Source organism: Ornithodoros turicata, chromosome 1 (assembly GCF_037126465.1).
Source record: "Ornithodoros turicata isolate Travis chromosome 1, ASM3712646v1, whole genome shotgun sequence".
NCBI classification, from domain to species: domain Eukaryota; kingdom Metazoa; phylum Arthropoda; class Arachnida; order Ixodida; family Argasidae; genus Ornithodoros; species Ornithodoros turicata.
Genome location: NC_088201.1, coordinates 158256414 through 158276454, shown reverse-complemented (window position 1 = coordinate 158276454; position 20041 = coordinate 158256414). Strand labels below are relative to the sequence as shown.

The window sequence follows — 20041 nt, the reverse complement described above, 5'->3', positions numbered from 1 at the left end:
GATGGGCAGCTCTAAGTAATACTTTTTGTCGTGTGAGCTAAAGCCCTGCGCGGATGAGCTTTTTGACATCCGCATCCTATCCGAAAAATCCGCGTCTCCCGCGGCACGCAGCAATAGTTCAGTTTCTATGGTCGATATATCAGACAAATTTTCCAGCAAATAAACGTTATTTCCCGTCAGCACAAAGCAGCAAACAAACAAATAAGTCCAACACAAAAAGCTGTCACCAAAACTTCACCCACACGGGCGACTTCCTCTCTTTCGTTCTGACAGTGAAAACCCCGGAGCGGCATTGCTTTTGTAGCGAGGACAGGTCCTGAGCGTCTATGATGCTACCAAAGGATACACGACAGCAAGTACAGATTTAGCTTTCACGAAAGATTATACGGCACCAAGCACAGCAACACATTTTGCACCGAACGGGATAAGTAGAGTTCATTGCAAGTGAAACGCAAGATCGGCGCCGAATGCGTACCTCGACTCGGGACGCCAGAGATCTCTCTCAAATGCGCGAGCGGCTTTCGTACACCTTGTACTCTATGTTCTGTACCTATTTTTGTACCTGTATTTGTGAAGCAAGCTGATGGCGCAATCTCGCGGTTTATCCGAGTCTGACCCGCTCCTGAGCCGGCGCAATCCGCGTCCGATCCGCAGATCACAACAAGCGTCCATATTTCATCAGAACCCAGAAGTGTATTGCGGATATCCGCGGGTATACGCTTCCATACGCGAATTGTGCAAGGCTTTATATAGCTCTGAGCGTCACTGGAACCTAGGACAGCATGGACGATGAACCACCACCACGAGATTCCGTCGTTTCCAGTAAATGCCATGTAAATGACTTCTTTGCACGTTCGTCTTTTCCTCTAGCGTTATAATTCGTTAGACTTTTCGTGGTTAATATTTTTTCTGAATTGTTCAGCATTTAAATGTGACAGCTAAAGGGAACTTTCATCAAGTGAACATGCATCTACACGCCTATAATATTCATACTGGTGAATTGGAACTCCACAGCGCACAACTGGAGCCATGTTCCTTTGGTCCGGGTGGTTGTCATATTGAAAACCAACCAGAAAAAATACGACGGAAATACGACGAATTAAAACGGGAGCACAAGGAACAAATATAGCACCCCACCGGCGGAAATACCCTCTACTACAAAAAAAAATATTTTCTCCTGTATACGAAAAAACATCATCGAGATTTTTTAATATGTTGCAGAGGAAGGCTCGCTCTATAAAACTGTGTTTGGTTTCAGGCGTCTCTTCCGACCTCTTCATTGCGTATTTTACGCTCGATTGTAGCGAATTTTGGAAAAATCGCACACTTCCTCTTTTTATCCTGCAATGACTACAAGAGTTACGTGTCTTGCAAGTTTTCCTGTTGAAGTATTCCACGAGGCCTTATCAAGGAAAAATATTCATTAAAATTTAATGGTTTTATTTTCCACAAAAAAAATCGCGATTGCGAAACTTCCGGCCTTTCTATACCAGCACCGATTATAGCACGACAACCGGGATTTGAACGCTGTGTAAAGCATGGTTTCCTCTATACGCAAAAGGAAACCGCACAGTTCTATGTGCTTTCTTTGAGCCGCACCTGCCGTTCACGCAAGGCACGGTTTTCGCCAGCGCTGCGAACTTCGCTCATGTCTAGCACCCACCACATTGAGATTTGGGAAGAAATTTTCATGGTGTGTCGTTTTGCACTATTAGGGACTGCTAAACAAATTTTCGTAAAAATTCGCGATAGTTTTGTGAGGGCTGAGCAGGTCCGCTGGATCATTTCGCGTGGAATCGCCCCTTTGTCATCTGTGAGCCACTCGGTGACCGTATTTCTTCCCAGGGCCATCAAAATAGCGACGGATTCGGCAGTCGACTCTTTACTGGGTGACATCTCTGCATGTTTCCTGGAGTACTTCTATAATGAAAAAGAAAAAGAGAGAGAGAAATGTTATTTTGGGATGCAAACTGCATAGGTAGTGTAACCACACCAACTCTACAGGAGGAGCAAACAGGCCACTTCGGTTATGAACCACCATTCCAGCATATGGGATATGACGGACACTGCTTGGTGCTAAAAGAAACGTGACAAACACCAACGTAGGATAAAGTAGTCCGCACAAGGAAAATACACACACACACAACGAACTGCGTGTCAAAAATATTGATTTATCAAAAAGACGTCCTTTCTTATGCATCGGCTTGCTCGCTATGCGAGCTTGTCATTGATATGCATACCCGATTTAAAAAAAAAAAATAACACAGCGTATGAACATGTGATTCTTGCTAGCACATCATAGGTCACATCGACAGTCTCCATCAGAGCATTGATTTATTTTCGCACGGCCCGGTAGTGTGTCCATTGCGACACTGTGAATTGCACACAACGATACCCAATTTGAATTACTCTTCTTCTTCTTCTTTTAACTGGATGTTTGCTGGACCTATGTGGTGACTTCATATGTCGCCTGCAGCTCCATTTCTTGTAGGTGGTATAGGTGATATCCACAGAAAAGTCGTTATATTACTCTTCATATCGCGCAGACGGATTAATGCAGAATAACTGATTTTTCAACGATTTATTTATATTTCTTTGTAACTTAAATTATTCGCGTAACCACATAAAAAGTTACCTTTAGCTGAAGAGAGCTTCCAGTTGTGTAGGCACGCAGGAGTTGGAAGCTCGTACAGCTGCAGCACGTAGTCAACCTGAAGAAATGGTTACGTTTCATCGCAAGTCAAATACACTTCATGCGTTTTCACACTTTAACGAATCAAATTTTCTTCAAAACTTAACATATTATCCGGAAAACAACGCAAGAAGCATAATGGAGCACTAAAACGGGAACCATGTGATGCTGCACCGCTAAGTTTAGATCGAAGCCTTCTAGTGGGCTGTGATTCATATTGAAAATCGTCTACGGGTAACGTTTATCAATGCGAGGAGCACCATAGGAAGAACTAATTAACACTTACCTGGGATGGATCGCCTCAAAAATCTTCTCTAAGGTTTTGTCGGCGCGGCAGGGTACATTTGTCACAACGAGGACGACGGGGTCTCCGTCCCCGTAAACAGGACCGAGTCATCCAGCCGCATTATTGGCGAGATTCGAAACTGTGGGTCACGTGATTGCAACAGTCGGCGCCTGCCAGTTAGATGTGGGTATCCTCACGAGGGCAAATGAAAGTGAGGGTGTCCTCACCCTCTCATCACCCTCACCCCACGCACATTGAGGTGAGATGAGGTGCGCAAAATTCCGAAAAGGGAAATTGAGGTGAGGCGAGATGAGGAAAATGTTGCGAGAGGGAGGCTGAGGTGAGGAGGGGTGAGAAAAATTTTCGAGAAGGTTGAGGTGAGGTGAGGAAATTTTTTTGCAAAGGGCGTTGAGGTAAGGTGAGTGAGGAAAAAATTCCGAAATTGAGATTGAAGTCAAGTGACGAAAAATCGTTAAGGAAGTGGCTCAGGAGATGTGGAACGTCTATTTTCAATAGCGCGATCTCTTAAAAGGGCACAAGCCAGGGCAAAGCCACCTTCTTCGATTACCATAGTAGCAGAAACATTTTTGTACTGTGAGCATAGGCTCCTGCACTAATATGTGTTCGCTGTAAACCCCGTCGTCTCAGACTTTCAGGTGTGTCAGATACATGATAGACGTGTCAGGTCAGATACACGAACAAGTGAATATAGCTTATGTGTGCTTCGCGTATTTAGCTAAGATATCAATACAATCAAACTAATTAGATGATGTGAGACACATGAACAAGTTAATATAGTCCCGTGTGCTTTGAGTGTTTAGACTTCAACAACGCCAAACTAGTCAGTGCGTAAGCAGTTGACTTTCACATATTATGGTACACGATAGTACATGACAACCAATGACGTTACCAGAGACTGGTATAAGAAATAGAGGCAACAACACGCGCTTTAAGTGCAATAAGGACAAATACTGGCATATATTTCGTATTGTCACAAGTTGAACCATTGGGCTTTTATTACGACAATGGAGTTAGGTGAGCACAAGAGATCTATGTCTCCATATAGTAATTTAGTTAGTAAGTCAACACCTAACTTACTATATAGTAATCCGTACAGAACGTCCACCTGACTGCTTCAAAACAAAGGTCTTGAAGAACAGGTCCCAAAACTCCGTCTACAAATAAGTATAAACACGTCTGCTAATTAAATAATATTGGCCTATAATATCAACATATCATAACAGACAACAATGCAAAATGTACAACTAATTCGAAGCATTGCTGCATACCATCTCGAAAACGACTTCCGCAGCTCCATTATCATTCTCGCATGAGATATACCCGATAAAAGCCATTCCTGCTTTACCATTATGAAACACAAGCAACTCAAAATCGCTCGGTTTCTGCAACTTCTCTACCCATGTACCCTACGTCCAATTTTTACTGACTGTACATGTAGTGGGTATTTCTTACAAGAAGGACCAACCAGGTAAGGTAATGATTCTTAGTTGTGCGTGCTTGTAACTTGTCGGGAATCAACCAACAAAGCAGTAAAAATCAACCACAACGTATACACCTACCTGCTCCTAATACTATTTTTGATTCCGTTTTAGCGCAAAGCAAAGCGCGACGGAACTGTGGCTATGAGCGACGCCTCTCCTAATTGAAAGTGCAATTGCGAAGTTAGAACATTTTACAGAAAGAGGTTAAGGTAAGACGAGGCAAAAAATTGTAACAAGTAGAGGAATATATTTTAGAAAGAAGGTTGAGGTGAGGTGAGGCGAGGAAAATGTGTTCTGGAAAATGCTGAGGTGAGTTTTAGGAACACTTTCCAGAAACAAATTGAGATGAAGTGAGGAAAATGATTTTAAAAGGAGGTTGAGGTGAGGAACGAAGTCCCCACCAAAAATGAGGTGAGGTCAGGTGGGAAAAAACATCTGGGACGAAAATTGAGGTGAGGGCGATCGTGGGGCATTTGCACACCTCTGCTGGCAGTCGAGTAAGAGTAAGAGACTGTGCCTTGGTCAAGTGACTGATTAACCGGAAGTGATCAGTGGAGCATCGGGGAACGATCCCACATTCTTAATCACATGACCGTCAGTCGGGAAAAGATCAAGGCACCGTCGGGGAACGACCTTATGTGCTCTTGCGCTCTACCTCCTCCTTTCCCAAACGACTGGGAAACAGTCGGGCGACGATACCGGCCGGTGAGAAGCCGACAGCCCGATTGCGTTCCCGCACAGCACCCAATGGGGTGTGCTGCCTAGGCGGGGTGATCACCATTCCTCGAAGGACATGGTCGTCTGAGGAAGACAGAAGAAGAACAGCAAGACATGCTGTCCAAACCCAGGTCAGTCTCAGTTATCTCATCCATAGCAGTTGATTTGCTTCTTCGGCATTCTCTATTAAGTTTAGGTAAAAAAAAATGTGGAGTTACCGCGTACTTACCCCTTGGTCTATGCATCCGTCTGTAGGGTCCGTGCTGCACCCTGCTCTGTAGAATCAAATAAAACCACATTAATGCAATCTATCTACGTTCTCTATACAGCAGGTGTTGATAAAAGGATTTTCAAAGCTTCTGTAGGGGTATCCAATATTCAAATACTTCAGCTGTCTATTCGTCTCTATGGAACAGTAAGTATCCTGCACGAAGGGAGTGGTTCAATCCCTGTCAAGGACGCAAACAACTCAGTGGCATGGTACGAGCTGCTCAGACACACCCCTTCCGCGGTGAACGAAAACTGTGTCCAATGCCGTGTTTTAAGTGCATGTGTTACAACTATATTACCAGAATTGCGGGACATGTATTGTGACAAATGTTGAACTTAAAAAATGTATATTTTCTTTATTCATAGAGCACAACATCTCTCACCTGCTTTACACTCTAAACCAGGTAACGCATATGTAACGGTTAAGTACCGCTTGGCCAAGAGGTATTTTTTTAAAAAAAATATACCTATTAAATTTAAGAGGTACATGCGCCCTCACATGCGGTACATGTAACGGATATCGCGCAGCGATTTAGGCCTACCCGTCGGGGTGGTTCCCCTCTTCTACGATATATTAACAGCCCCAGGAGCTACGCTGTACGATAAATATCACAAACAAATACCTTTATTCGAAAATTACATCCATTTAAGGGGTGATGCTTGTCCATCGCGAGCGTGCATTATCATGATGCACAAACGCCGAACACACGGGGCACAACGCACATGGATGAACGCTGACCACTGCATCTCTCCTTCACCATTGCAGCTGCTCCGTGGTCACGCTTCTTTATCTCTTCCACACCTTTGGATTGCTGTTCTTCCCCAACTTCCGTTTCTTCCGCAGAACGTAACACAAACCACAAATAACAACAACTTTATTTTTGACCCCAACCACAGGATGATGATTGACTCACCCATTTACGACATCGCCGGGACGTAACCTAGGAGAAAATACCAATGTAAAAAAATCCAACAACCGAAATAGCTTGCCTGAAAAACATGCCTACTTGCTTGAGTAATCCAGGTATAAAGTGCAATCTAGGCTTCTCTAATTCACGCATCAATGTTTGTGCATGAAGCGCAAAGTTCGTTGTCTCCGTCCCTCAGTCGTTGTGTCCAGCCTGTCGCTGTTCAGGACCACTGGGAATCAGAGCGAAGATGAACGAAAATGCGTCGTGCGGACGAATAATTACTTCATAGGTATAATACGCACCTTAAATGGCTCCAGTCTTCAAAGCGTCGAACGAGTTTCTTCAAAGACCGAGCTGACTCGTCCTCGCTCCCCGACGTTTCAAAACAAACTGATTTGCCAGCGGTTGCAAGAAACGCATTCTTCCCAAACGTGCGATCCCTCACGGTCACGGGTTCTAGTTATTGCACTTCTTTGATGGAATGATAGCGCTGATCCATTACGGCACTGCTGCATAAGGGAATTTATTGACTGGTATTCGGAATCACGCGAAATATTTTTGCAGCGCATGGAGATCGTGAGAAGGCGTTCGTACTCATGCGCCGGAAACACGCGGTACACATGAGGTACAGCTGCTATAGGCCGCGCTTAAAAGGTACCTAGCCGGTACGGATGGGTCTCGGAGCCCTTGTACCGCTTGAAATTCGCAGTGGTCGCGAACTGTACCTGCTGGTTGAGGACTGTACTTCATGTGTACCGCTTGGCCCAGGTGCGGGTCTTCTTTCATGCGGTACATATCGGGTGCCGGATTTACATAAGCATACAACATAAGCGTACAAAAGCATATTTTGTTACATCTTTGTCACACAGAATACACACCAAAGAAAGCAATCACCCACTATACCTCACGTTTGAAGTGACTCAATTGGTATAATTTAACAGACAGAGTACGCCAGGTTCATAATCACAACTGTCTCGAGCTCCACATGATCCTGTTGCAGGTTGCGGCCCATACATATGTAGTGCAGGAGAGCCCTCGCACATTAAGATGTAAGATGGGAGTTACTATTGATGCAAAGTGACTTCTTTGAGAGACATCGAGGCTGAGGAAAAGCGTGGTAACTGCGGAAAGTGCCATTGAAGATTTTCAGAAGCCGTGTCTGGTTTCAAGGCAGTGCTGCGACGCTCCCGTTTAGATGATGATGATGATAATAATGAATTGGGTTTCAGATGTGCAGTTGCATTTGGTGCAACGTGCTCTACATAACAAACATGCAGACCTCGGCGAAATCACGCATGATCGCGATAACCCACAATAACCGCCATCACGATCACCAAAGGGATGAGTGTGGCTGTGATTGCAATCGTCATTGAAGTGCCCTTGCGATGATCACGGCACGTCGAAACAACATCAGGAAAACCTGCGTTGATCGCGATCGCACTGACGACAGTAATCTGTATTTCGTGATTCCTGTATTGCGATCATGATGCCGCGCCTCTGCAGGCAATCATGGGAATTACAATGTGATTGCGATCAGGCTGTTTTCCCTGAGCGCGATTATTCCGTGATCGCGCTCATCACCGCGATCATGTTGTTCTACAAAAGCGCAAAGCATAGGGAAGCGCGCACTTTCTGGGCCCGTTCGCAAAGCCGTGTTCGTTTGTTTGTAAGGAAAAAAAAGAGAGGAGAAATTGAACTCGCCTCCCTACTTGTTCTGTTACTGCTAACGTAAATTCTCACCCCCCCCCCCACCAAAAAAAAGCTTCTCATGTGCTCTACTCGCAAGTTCGCTATTCACTATGCACATGTTCGCTATTCAGAAGCCCACTATTCACATGTTCACGCAACGCAGTGTGTTCCGTCCCATTCTGATTAGTTTTAGATTATGATCTCAGTTGTCTCGCGACGTAAACCCTCAATTATTATTAGTTTTAGATTATGGTTGATGCTCTTGCTTCACTGCTGTCTACCCTGAACATGCCCCAGCCCATAAAATTCAAATATAAGAGGCGATATTTGCATAATGCTTGCCTTTGGATGCTTTCTCAACTATTGCTATCATGTTCCGACGTCTCTAATTTTTCGTATCTCGTCTTCGCCGATCACTGTGTCGTTGTGAACCTGTTGCCGGGTGACCAAATGTCTGTTGTCACGATGCTAGAACTCTGCAATGTCGGCATGTAGTGGTGTGTGTCGTTTTCTGCTTGCCGCAGTTTGCTTCGCGGACCGGCATGTAGAAGTCCAATGGCGACGTCCGTTAGGAAATCTGTCATAATCGGCAGCCTACACTGTGCTTCTAACATCAGTTATTTATATAGCGCGCGGAAATACATGATGGAACAAACACTCTAACATTGACATGAAGAAATACGTGTAGGGTAGTGAGCTTTTAATGGCTACGTCGTGGAAATTCTCCGGCTTCCTTTTTTTTTGACCCCTTCACGCTTTCCGCCACGAGGACGAGTTTTTCCACTGTAATCGGGAGAAGTGAGGACTGTCACGCCCTTTGTATTGCACCGGCCACCGAAAAAAGGCGGTCAACGCCACCGGAAGTGGCCGTTATGCGAAAGCAGACCTCTGCTAGACGACCCAGCTATCGACTGGTGTCGTGTTTTCAAAAGGTACAGACATCTTGCTTGTCATAGTCCTCCGCAAGATACTCGTCAAGCTGAGACGTCTGCCGAACTTCAGGCACCGGGAACGCCGTATCAGGGACACCGTAGATGCTGAGGGCTGTGGAAAGATCCACAGCGTGCGCTGACCGTGCTCGTAATTTCCTACTGCTCTTCTCTTTCCAATCTTTCGCGACGCAGCATAAATGTTTTCTCGCCGTCACTAGAGCTGCGGATATATTTGAAGTAGTCCTGCAGCCAATCGGGGAGCCCTTGGTGTGGGGCTCGTCAACGCGATCAGACACGATTATTCACTGCAGCAGCGGCGCAACACCTGTTGCCAGCAGAACCAGTGTCCAAAATACCCACACCCGGGCTCGAACAGCTTTTTTTTTTGCCATTGTGATGTTTGATTTGCCTATTTTAGGCCCGAAAGCACAATCACAAGAAGAAATTCACGCCTTCCCTGCCTTTGCTGTGTGCAAGGCTCCATGTGCCAACAGCACAACTATATGGTGACCGCGTGAGTGCGATAATGCCTAGATATCACACGAACGACCTTTGCCTGATATCGTGATCGCATTCATGCAACCGCCCTCATGGTGATCGCAGCATGCACGATCAATTCATTCGGTCGACGTTGCGATTGCGATAAACAGTGGCGCGAGTATTAGTGCGATCCAGTATCGCGCTCATGGTGCAGAGCGATCACGCGCTATCCCAAGCAGCACAATGTACTGAAAGTCGGGTGCAATAGGGGTGGACGGTATGCGTCTTATCAATGTCCTTTAGTTTCAAGAGTCTGTTCCAGGTCTTCCACCTACCCGTCCACCCCTATTGCACTCGACTTTCAGTACATTGTGCTGCTTGGGATACCAGCATGAGCTTGAGCGTGAGTCAACTTCAGCCTCACGCTTGCCTTATCAGATGATCGTGATCGTGAGTTCTTTGAGGCCGAAATGCCGAGGTCTGCAAACATGACAAAGTCTTCAGTGGGTGGTGTTGTACCGCGCGTTTGTTGTCAGGCAAGGTTGTCTAAATCCTTTTTGGGTTCCACTGATAAGGAACAAGGGGGCGTATCCCGTCTTGTACTTAAGTGTTCAGCTGATAATAAACACACACTTCGTTCTTGTTCGGCATCGGAGGCAGTCGTTGTGCTTTCGTTGGGCGGACATAACATTGGCGACGACGGATGGGATCACAATGCCGAGGTTTCATGAGTTCAGGCCCCAGGAAGAATCCTTTGAGGAATATCTGGAACGATTCCTGATTTATGCCAGTGTCAACGATGTCAAAGCGGAAAACAAAGCGGCGATGTTTTTAAATTATCTTGGCACGACTGCCTACAAGACCCTGAATAATTTGTTGGTGCCGGACCTTCCCGCAACTAGGACGTTCGACCAGTTGACGGCAGCTCTTAGGAAACACTACTCGCCGTCGAGGTCTCTCATCGCTGAACGCACCCGGTTCCACAGGAGGGAGAAAGCTTGGCCGACTTCGCAGTTGCCCTGAAGAGATTAGCCCACACCTGCGAATTCGGGTCGTTTCTCGACGAATCTCTACGCGCCAGGTTCGTGGCCGGATGCCGTCTACACGATATTCAGCAATCTCTCCTGGAGCTGGACGGAACGAGCAAATTTGACGACGTCTACAAAGAGGCCCTAGCCAAGGAACTGGCAGGGCAACAATCGAAAGTGCTTCAGCATTCGTCGGCGTCTACGACAGAGGACGTGCACCGTCTACGCAGCTCACGACAGGACTTTGCGCCGCGAAAACAAACGGTAGGCCCCTGTTTTCGCTGTGGTTCTTCGGCTCACACGCCTCAGAAATGTCCGTTTATAGATGCAAAGTGTTTTAAGTGTGGAAAAAAAGGCCACGTTAAAAGGAAATGTGTTACGGGGCAAGCTTCTGGTAGACCACAAAGGAGAAAACAAGATGTTAGCATTGTTCGTTGTAATTCGGTGACTGGCATACCACCAGTAAAATCAATGCTGAAAGTCGAAGGTAAAGAAGTGGAGTTTGAGATTGATACGGGTTCAGCGGTAACGCTTATGCCGGAGCAAATGTACTGGCAGTTGCAGCCTTCTGGTACGATGAAACACTGTGACCTTGTGTTACAAACGTTCACGGGAGATAAGGTTCCTATCGTCGGAGTGATTGACGTATCTGTTGAAAGTAAGCGAGGCACGGAAGTATTGCCTCTGGTTGTGGTGAAACAATGCACTGTAAAGCTTCCAGCTTTGTTGGGCAGGAATTGGCTCAAGCAGTTGAAACTTGACTGGCAATCAGTGTTTTACAATTCGTCACAAGGGAAGACGTTGCAGGCACTTAAGGCTATGTTCCCTGCTGTGTTCAACAAAGGGAAAAGTGCAATAGAAGGTTTCACTGCAAGTCTTGTTTTTAAAGATAACGTGTTGCCGGTATTTTGTAAACATCGCAATGTCCCATTTGCTTTTCGTGAGGCAGTAGAAAAAGAACTGACACACATGGTGGAAGAAGGGGTACTGACACCAGTCAAAACAAGTGACTGGGCAACCCCGCTTGTTGTTGTACCAAAGCCAGGAGGCAAGATACGAATTTGTGGGGACTACAGTGTTTCTGTTAACCCGAATCTTCGCACTGAGCAGTACCCGCTTCCACGTACAGACGAACTTTTCGCTACTTTCACGGGATGTTGTGTTTTCACTGTTCTTGACTTGCGCTCTGCGTATTTACAGCTTAAGCTTGATGAGCAGGCTAGGAAAGTTCTCACAGTGAATACCCACTTGGGTTTGTTTGAATTCACGTGTCTACCTTACGGGGTGTCCAGTGCGCCTGCAATTTTTCAGGCCACAATGGATAAAATCTTGCACGGGCTACCTAAGGTTGCGTGCTACATCGATGATTTGTTAATTGGATGTGTAGACTATGACGAGTGCTTTCAAAATGTGAAACTAGTATTGGACAGACTTGCTAAACATTCTGTGCAACTTAATGTTGAGAAGAGCAAGTTCTTTGTGGAAGAAGTTAAGTATCTGGGTTTTGTTCTTGATAAAGATGGGTTGCGCCCTTCGCCAAATAAAGTGAAAGCGATTACAGAGGCTCCTGCACCTTCTAATGTTACTGAACTGCGCAGTTTTTTGGGTATGCTAAATATGTATGCACGAGTTCTTCCGAACCTAGCTACCCATTTGAAACCATTGTATAAGCTGCTAGAGAAAGATGCTTCTTGGATTTGGAGTAAAGACTGTGTGTCCAGTTTTCAGAAAGCAAAAAGTTTGTTATGCAGTGCAAGTGTACTTGCTTTGTATTGTTCGAGTAAGCCTGTTCAGGTGACCTGTGACGCTTCACAGTACGGGCTGGGCGCAGTGATATCGCAGGAAGTAACCAAAGGAGTGTGGCGACCAATAGAGCTTGCTTCAAGGACTTTGACAAGCACGGAACAAAACTACTCACAAATCGAAAGGGAGGCACTCGCGATAGTGTTTGCTGTGAAAAAGTTTCACAAGTACCTCTTCGGGAAAAAGTTTTCCCTCGTAACAGATCACTACCCGCTAACATCGCTTCTATAATTGGGACACAAGTCAACCGGCGTGGCTGCCGCGCGGATTGAACGTTGGCGACTTCTACTTGCAGAATATAACTATCATATTGTGTACAAGAAAGGAAGTCACATCGAAGACGCCGACGCGTTTTCAAGACTCCCACTTCTTACAATACCGGAGGAAGAAGACACCTTGAAGTATATCTCGCCGTTGCAACAAGTCCCTCTCAATAATTGGACAGTACAACAAGAAACCAGGAAGGATCCTGTATTGCCAAGAGTCATCGAAATTACAAAAAGGGGATGGCCAAAGAAGGTGGATGATCCAGCGCTGCAACCCTACTTTCAAAGACGGGACTCCCTTTCTACAGACCACGACTGTCTGGTGTGGGGAGCCAGGGTGGTAATACCACAGAGCCTGCGTGAAGTAGTCGTTGGGCTTCGGCACGAAGGCCATCCGGGAATGGTGAAAATGAAGATGTTGAGTAGACAAAACGTATGGTGGCCTGGTTTGGATACCGACGTTGAAAATGTTGTTCGTAACTGTCATGTGTGCCAGTGCGTTCAGAACAGTGCGCCCCTTCCACCATTACAGCCGTGGCCGTCTTCGACCCGAGTATTTCAGAGAGTGCATCTAGACTTCGCTCAAAGAGATGGGACGAATTTCTTGATTGTCGTTGATGACTATTCCAATTGGATGGAGGTGATCATGATGCCCACGACAACAGCTCAGAGGACAGTCGAAGAACTGCGAACCATTTTTGCCCAATTCGGATTGCCAGAAGAAGCTGTAACGGACAATGGTCCCCAATTCGTGTCCGAAGAATTTCGTAACTTCATGGAAGAGAATGGCGTCATCCACACGACAACACCGCCATATCACGCTGCTTCGAACGGACTTGCGGAGCGCGCGGTCCAAACACTGAAGAAATCTCTTCTAAAGCAGTTGGAAGAAGACAAAAGCGATAACAAGAAAAGAAGCATGCAGCTTAAACTTTCGAATTTTCTGTTTCAGTATCGCACGACACCTCATGCAACGACCGAGAAGACGCCTGCTGAACTCTTCTTGGGACGGCTGCCCAGGACCCGTCTCTCTCTACTGAAGCCTGGCTACGACCATGCACGTCGTGCAAAGCAAAACCGGATGAAAATGTACGCAGATAAACGACGCTCTCGCCCACGAACGTTCCAGGTTGGAAGTCTCATCTGGGTTAAGAATGTCAGGGGAGAGGATGTTAATTGGTCACCAGGAAAAGTGATCAAAGTGATCAGTGAGGTAACTTTCTTGGTACGTGTTCTCGGAAAGGTTCGCTTCGTGCACAGCGACCATCTCAGGTCAAGGACTGGAGCTGTTGCAGGTTCGGACGACAGTTCCCAGCAGCAATCGGCGGAGTCTTCAGAATCTTCCGACAACGAATACTTTGACGTGCCAGAGACTTCGCGAATACCCAGTGGGGACAGTTCTAGTGTCGAAAGTGTTCCCGACGAGGAACTTAGGCGAAGTAAAAGAGTGGCAAGGCCACCCGACAGGCTTACGTACGAAGCGCTTGGAGAACCTATGTAAGCTTGCATGCGAACCTTCCAACTGTTTCTGGTGCTTTGTATGCATGTTTCATTTCTGTACTCGATAGTATATTGTGTTCTTGTAATTGAAAACTTGTGCGGGAGGAATGTTGTACCGCGCGTTTGTTGTCAGGCAAGGTTGTCTAAATCCTTTTTGGGTTCCACTGATAAGGAACAAGGGGGCGTATCCCGTCTTGTACTTAAGTGTTCAGCTGATAATAAACACACACTTCGTTCTTGTTCGGCATCGGAGGCAGTCGTTGTGCTTTCCTTGGGCGGACATAACAGGTGGTAGCCCCCGTTCCTACGCAACTTTGGTCTTACGCTGCAGTTCTATTCAGCAAAAACATGTGAGTAAGCGAGAAGGACATTCAACTTGGCACAACCACGCCTGCAAATAATCAGAACAGAATGAAGAAAGAAACAAGAAGAAAAATAAGTGTTGTACTATAAAATGAGGTAAGTCTTGTGTCTCAAGGAGACGTTAACAGTTTCAATGTAACTTGATCAAGCTCACATCAGTACTTTGATTAAGTAGCCCAACGGGCGTGATCTAATTTCCTCAAGTGATTAATTGGGCTGCTTCTGTGTGTCCATTTTGCGAGGCATTACGTTGAACACACCACTGTAATTCACTAAAAGACCCTTTCTACGGCAATGCTTGATATAAGTCACACTAAACTGTTGCACCTGTCTAAAACAGCGACAGTCTACGGGACCATTTCATTCTACCATGCGAGCATATCTCAAGGTATATATAAACAGGTAGCGAAACTCCCATAGACCATGCGTCTTCAGATGGCGCCATGATAGAGACTGTCAGCGCCATCCATCCGTTGCGCGGACTACTACTTCTGTAAATAAATGACGTCACATATGACGTCAGCAGCATGAATAAGTAGTGCATAATTAGCCATTTCACGTTTGCATTCGCGTACTTTGTTTGCGTTGTATACCCTTCCCACTTTCCTTACCGAACCATACTAGCCACCCAGGACAGCAATACCAGACGAGAAAAGAGAAGAATAAATCACATCACGTTTAATGACACATATCAGTTCGAAATACATCGAGTTATCACAGGTTTTGACGAAAGGTACGTGATAACCACAAATAAACAGGAAGTTTCACTTAATGTACATTCCAAACCTAGACCTACACCTACACGTAGTGATTAGCTGTTTGTATTCCTTCAGCGAGTGGTCATAATGGGTCCGTTGCAAAAAAACATGGCATCGTTGGTGCACAGCTGATTCGCTAACACGCACGCTATCATGGCCGGTCTTGCCATGACGAAACCTTTTTTTTCTTGGGGCCAGCAACACGGGATGCATAGCACTCATCTGTTCACACGTGTTAACCTTGGCCTACAGCTTCGAAATGTGAACGTCGCTTCCTGTTTAATCCAAAAAGTGTACGAACTTCGCATTACAATGCACGGCTACACGACACCGATAAAAGAATGCACGGACGAACGAATGTACTGCTACACATGCGCAGTGGAGCAGGATACGGAAACTTACTCAGGTGTTAGATAATTTCGTATATGTGTACCAGTGGTGCAACAGATAGCTTTTCCTATACTTGAATTATTAATAAACTATTAGTTTATGCAAGACCCATGCGCGCGTCGTAAATATTTTTGTTTACGACCGTACCTGTGCTACCAAGACCCAGGACCGCTCGAGTCACGGAGATGACAGTGTTGCCGGGTCAGATTTGTTTTTTTTCCTCGCCTTCGCTACCTGGGTAAATTTACCTTGTATAACTTTTCAGTGACTGTTCTTTCTTCAACAGGTTTTGTCGAAAACGCAGCATGGGAGATCATAAATGTTGTTGTGAAACCCACGTCGCTTCCTAATGAAATATGGGCTGTGAAACATGCGGTAGCACAAGCCACAGCTCTGCATTGCAGTGACGGTCTGAGTTTCGGAATAGAAAACATAACGTAATTAAGAATCGAACGGTAGGACACCCTGAAACACAGTTAGAATACATCTGTGTACTGGTGCCGTTCAAACTGGTGTCATGACAAACAACGATCAATGCTTACAGCGCAATAAATAATCACAGTCTAGGTTGCTTCCCATTGTTTTCTATGGGCACACATATCGCTTTAGGTCCCATCAACATGGCGGCCGGAATTCGTGCCTCTCCCCCAAGAGCCACTCTCTTATGCGCGATCCAGCCATTACAGATAGAGATCAGTGGTACAAACTGCGTGCTTTCATGGAAGTTTGTGTCTTGGACGCTTCAGATACATATTAGCTTTGCTGTACATTGTGCATCTTCAGCATTCACTCAAAATCAAACAAAACAAAATTTGAGGACTCCAAGATGGGGCAACCCTGAGCGCCATCTACTGAGATCAAAGGTACACATTACCCGGATAAAAAAAGAAAAAAAAAACACACGAGAATTATTCTAGTGTTTCCTGGTGTTCCTACCGTTAAGAGTAGCTTTTGGCGTTTGTAATGTGTACATCAAAAATGTCTGGCGTGAGACCAGATCGATTCTAGTGATGTCGAGTGATCTTGCTGTCAACACCAGAGCGGCCTACCACGACACCAGAATGATTCTGCTGCCTTCTAGAATACCTGGTGTGTATACTAGACAGACGCAGTGTTTGAATGTGACCGTTAGAGCGGTCTGGTGTGGTTCACAGACATTGGACCTACAGGCGCAAGAGTACGAGCACTACGCGTTGTTACTATGAAAACCGCAATTTAAATTATCTTGAGTTCGTTACCGCAACTTCTTTTACAAAAGAATTGTACTTTGTTTCGCAAATAATTCCATTGAGTGTCGAAATTGACACGCTTTTGCGGCTTTCACTGGAGTTGGAAAACGAAGCATACCGGCATCGCCATCGGCATTAGTGTCTGTTTTGTATTCAACGAGCTGGCCGTGGTGGTTGATGTTGCGTTGCTCATGGTTTTCGACATAAAAACAGCGCACAGATGTGAACAACTTTAAATATGTGTTTCTGAAATGCTGCATTATGTGTCGTAGTTTGCTTTCCAACCTGTGCACAAGTTGAAGTTCGAGAAAAAACAAGGGGTGGATTCGGGGCAGATGTGACGACTGGTCGTTGGTGTGCCGTCTTTGAATGTGACCGAAGAGTCAGTCGCCTATGCTTTTCTAAAGTATAAACCTACCGCATGTGATGCATTCACACATGCAGAAGAAATAACATTGCACCTTTTTTGTACTTTTATATTGCAGTGTCCGTGCCTCTCCTAAATGTGCATCATCAATGGTAGCCATAATATAGAAGGCTTTGTACACGTATTTGTCAGTTCCTATTCCTGATTATTCAGTATACTATATGCAAAGAATTAGCAGCCTGCTAACAGCTGGGACACCTTTGCAGTAGAAACAAACCTGTGATATCGTGGGAGAACTGATGTTCTGAGGCTGGAACACATAGAAACGACAAATACACATACAAAGCCTCAAGTACCTAAGAATCCATTCATCTAAGGTGCCATCGTTCATTGTGATATCGTGTTGTATTGTTGACTGATTTGATGAGTCGCTGACCTTAATGAGTACGTGTCAAGCAGCTTTAGTAACGGAGTTAAGGTGGAGCGTGTTGGTTGAATGCTGTACGTTCATGTATGCACGGTGCAAGCAAAGAACCCTTCATGGTGTTTTCTTATAGTAGGCTACTGAGCACTATGCTGTTCGACTAAGGTTCCTGAGGAACCAAGTACATGATGGGATTGAACGCGTGACGCATGGTCCGCGTCCGAGGCGAACTGGCTGTGACATCATACACAGAACATATTGCCGATTGGGGGACGGGCTCTAACCGTTGACACATAATCCTACGAGAAATGTAATATAGCCGTTGACTGTCAGTATGGTTACCAGAGCACGTTTTCCTCTTTGAATTTCTTCTTCGTGAGAACATACCTCCTTCGGTAACATTTTACAAGCTGATGAGTACCGGACGATTCATAGACGCTGTGTGTGTGTGTCGCATAATCTCTTCCTCCATCGCTGACAATTTGCCTTTCGCCATATTTCAAGTGATTTCGACGGCAGATATACAACGTCGTTGTTGTCCAAACCGAAACCATGCACCAACATGGTCCCACGGGGTGTGTCCTCCTCGTCGTTCACAGTTGGCCGAGAGAATTGGATGACGATGACGTAAGCCCGCTTCGAAGGCATATATCTAGCGGTCACGCCTTGCTATTTTGTTTGATAAGTGCGCCCCCGTTGTACTGAATACGGTTAAAAGTTGATGTGTGTACGATAGTGAGGGATCATGAGAACGATTTCCTGCAGAGTGCTCGGAATTCGCGAAAATCATTTCGAGGTTCCTTTAAAAGCCTTCTCAACAGATTGTTCATTTTGCATTTTGTGTCCTTTTGTTAGTTGTGTGTTTGGTTTTTCATGTGTGAGTTTCAAGCGCTGAGCGGCTTAGAGGGTGTAGTCGGGTCTCGTAGGTTGAGACGCCGGCAGAGAAATGGATGACAGCCAGGGGCGGATTACTGGCCACTTGTCGGTGCGTGGCGCAGCGTATTCTCCATAGTAGTTCCTACGGGAATGAGCCAGCACATATTTTATTGTCCGTATTGTTAGTAACCCTGATTGGCATACCTAGTATAGGCGGTCAGTGCTTCCCGCGGTCCGCCGTTGTTGTTCCACCATTCTCCTTCGTTCTTCAAGGAGTTGGTGCGATGTTCATGGTGGCACCTGCCTCCTCCTCCGTCGACATCTGCCTCCGCTCCGCACATTGTGAGCTTGGCTGCTTGTTGTAGCCAGCTACTCTCTGGAAGCCTCAGCAGGCTGTGTGTCGCCCTGAGCTCTTACCCGAATGACTGCTTAGTTTAGTTGTACAACTAAAAAGGAGGAGGAGGTCACTCGAAAACACCGGCAGCAAGAACACCGTAAGTCCACCAAATAACTTTATCCTCGTCAGTATAGCAATCTTCCACGCGGTGTATAGTGCACAGATCACCGTCCTCGTCTTCTACCAATGTAATGCTACGCAATTAATCCTCAACACATGTTTCGCGTGAAAAGAAAAAGAGACAGCTCCGAGCAACGAAGGATTCCCTTCGAGCCGATGACGGCAGCAGACGACACCGCACTGCATTCGCATTGGCTGATTCGTGTCTTACGTGCTCATCTATAGCGAAGTATGTGCAAGAAGGTTTCTTTCTACGCGGTAACAAAATTTATATTTCTTAGAGGTAAATACAAAGTAAGTTAATGTCGTCAAATTTAGGCTTTTTGCTTGATAGACTTGCGTCTACCATCGAGAGTAGCGTCATTGCTCCTCGCGCTGGCGAGGCTCGCCTACCCAGCCGACGACGGTGGCCTTACTGACCACTTCAGACCGTGCGTCGGCAGCACGCGCCTGCCCGACGGTGGGCGTTGCCTCGTTAGGCCGACGCGCCGATGCAATGGCCAGTAATCCGCCCAAGGATGACCGCATCATGGTTTTTAAGATAAGAGCCCCTCAGGGGCACTTCGGGAAACGTAGTCGCCGGCAGAATTCACGGTGCACAAAATCAGGGTTACGGCTTTTATGAGGTAATGAATGAATGATATGGAGGCAGTCAAGTTACTGAAGGAAGAGGGGGTGTAGTGATTGGTGGAAAACGGGTAGAGGCATATTATATGGGAGCGGAAATGCGAAGGATAACTGTATTCCGATACCCCATCGATTATACGGATACCGACTTGGGAAAAGAGTTAGGGCACTATAGATCAGTGATTAAGACCCAAAGGGAAAAATAAAAAAAATATGGTGGAGAGCTTGAGGACTGCGAAACTGGAACGAGATTGGTGATCATGGAGCTTAATGGGGACCTTCCAAATTTTTTTTACGGTGAGGGGAGTTAGAATTGAGTGCCTGTATCATGGGGTCACACGGAGATGTGCGAAGTGTGATGCAACTGATCAGCTAGCTCGTGAACGTAAGACTCATAGATGGCGCTGGTGTGGG

The 20041-nt window shown here is 45.9% G+C and overlaps 2 protein-coding genes and 1 long non-coding RNA gene across 5 annotated transcripts in view; 1 reads left to right on the top strand and 2 right to left on the bottom strand.

Annotated features, from left to right (window-relative positions):
- The window catches only part of LOC135371694 (uncharacterized), a 40765-nt gene that overhangs the window by 8135 nt on the left and 12589 nt on the right, over window positions 1-20041 (bottom strand). Inside the window, exons 2-3 of one of the 2 annotated variants that reach the window (XM_064605670.1) lie at window positions 5427-5472; window positions 4077-4153 (exon numbers count right to left, since the gene is read on the bottom strand). In XM_064605670.1, the coding sequence (XP_064461740.1) occupies window positions 4077-4153; window positions 5427-5472 (123 nt within the window). The remainder of the gene's footprint in view (window positions 1-4076; window positions 4154-5426; window positions 5473-20041) is intronic. The other variant, XR_010415702.1, reaches the window with a different exon arrangement.
- LOC135371687 (uncharacterized) lies at window positions 6083-6979 on the bottom strand. Of its 2 annotated transcripts, XR_010415700.1 has the most exons (4): window positions 6681-6979; window positions 6475-6607; window positions 6382-6408; window positions 6083-6302 (listed from the first exon to the last, which is right to left on the bottom strand). It is a non-coding gene; the product is annotated as an uncharacterized LOC135371687 (long non-coding RNA). The 2 variants fall into 2 exon arrangements; XR_010415699.1 differs by having other exon boundaries at window positions 6083-6408.
- Window positions 12986-14077, top strand: LOC135379137 (uncharacterized protein K02A2.6-like). Its single transcript, XM_064612388.1, has one exon. The coding sequence runs from the start codon at window positions 12986-12988 to the stop codon at window positions 14075-14077; it is 1092 nt and encodes a 363-aa protein (XP_064468458.1).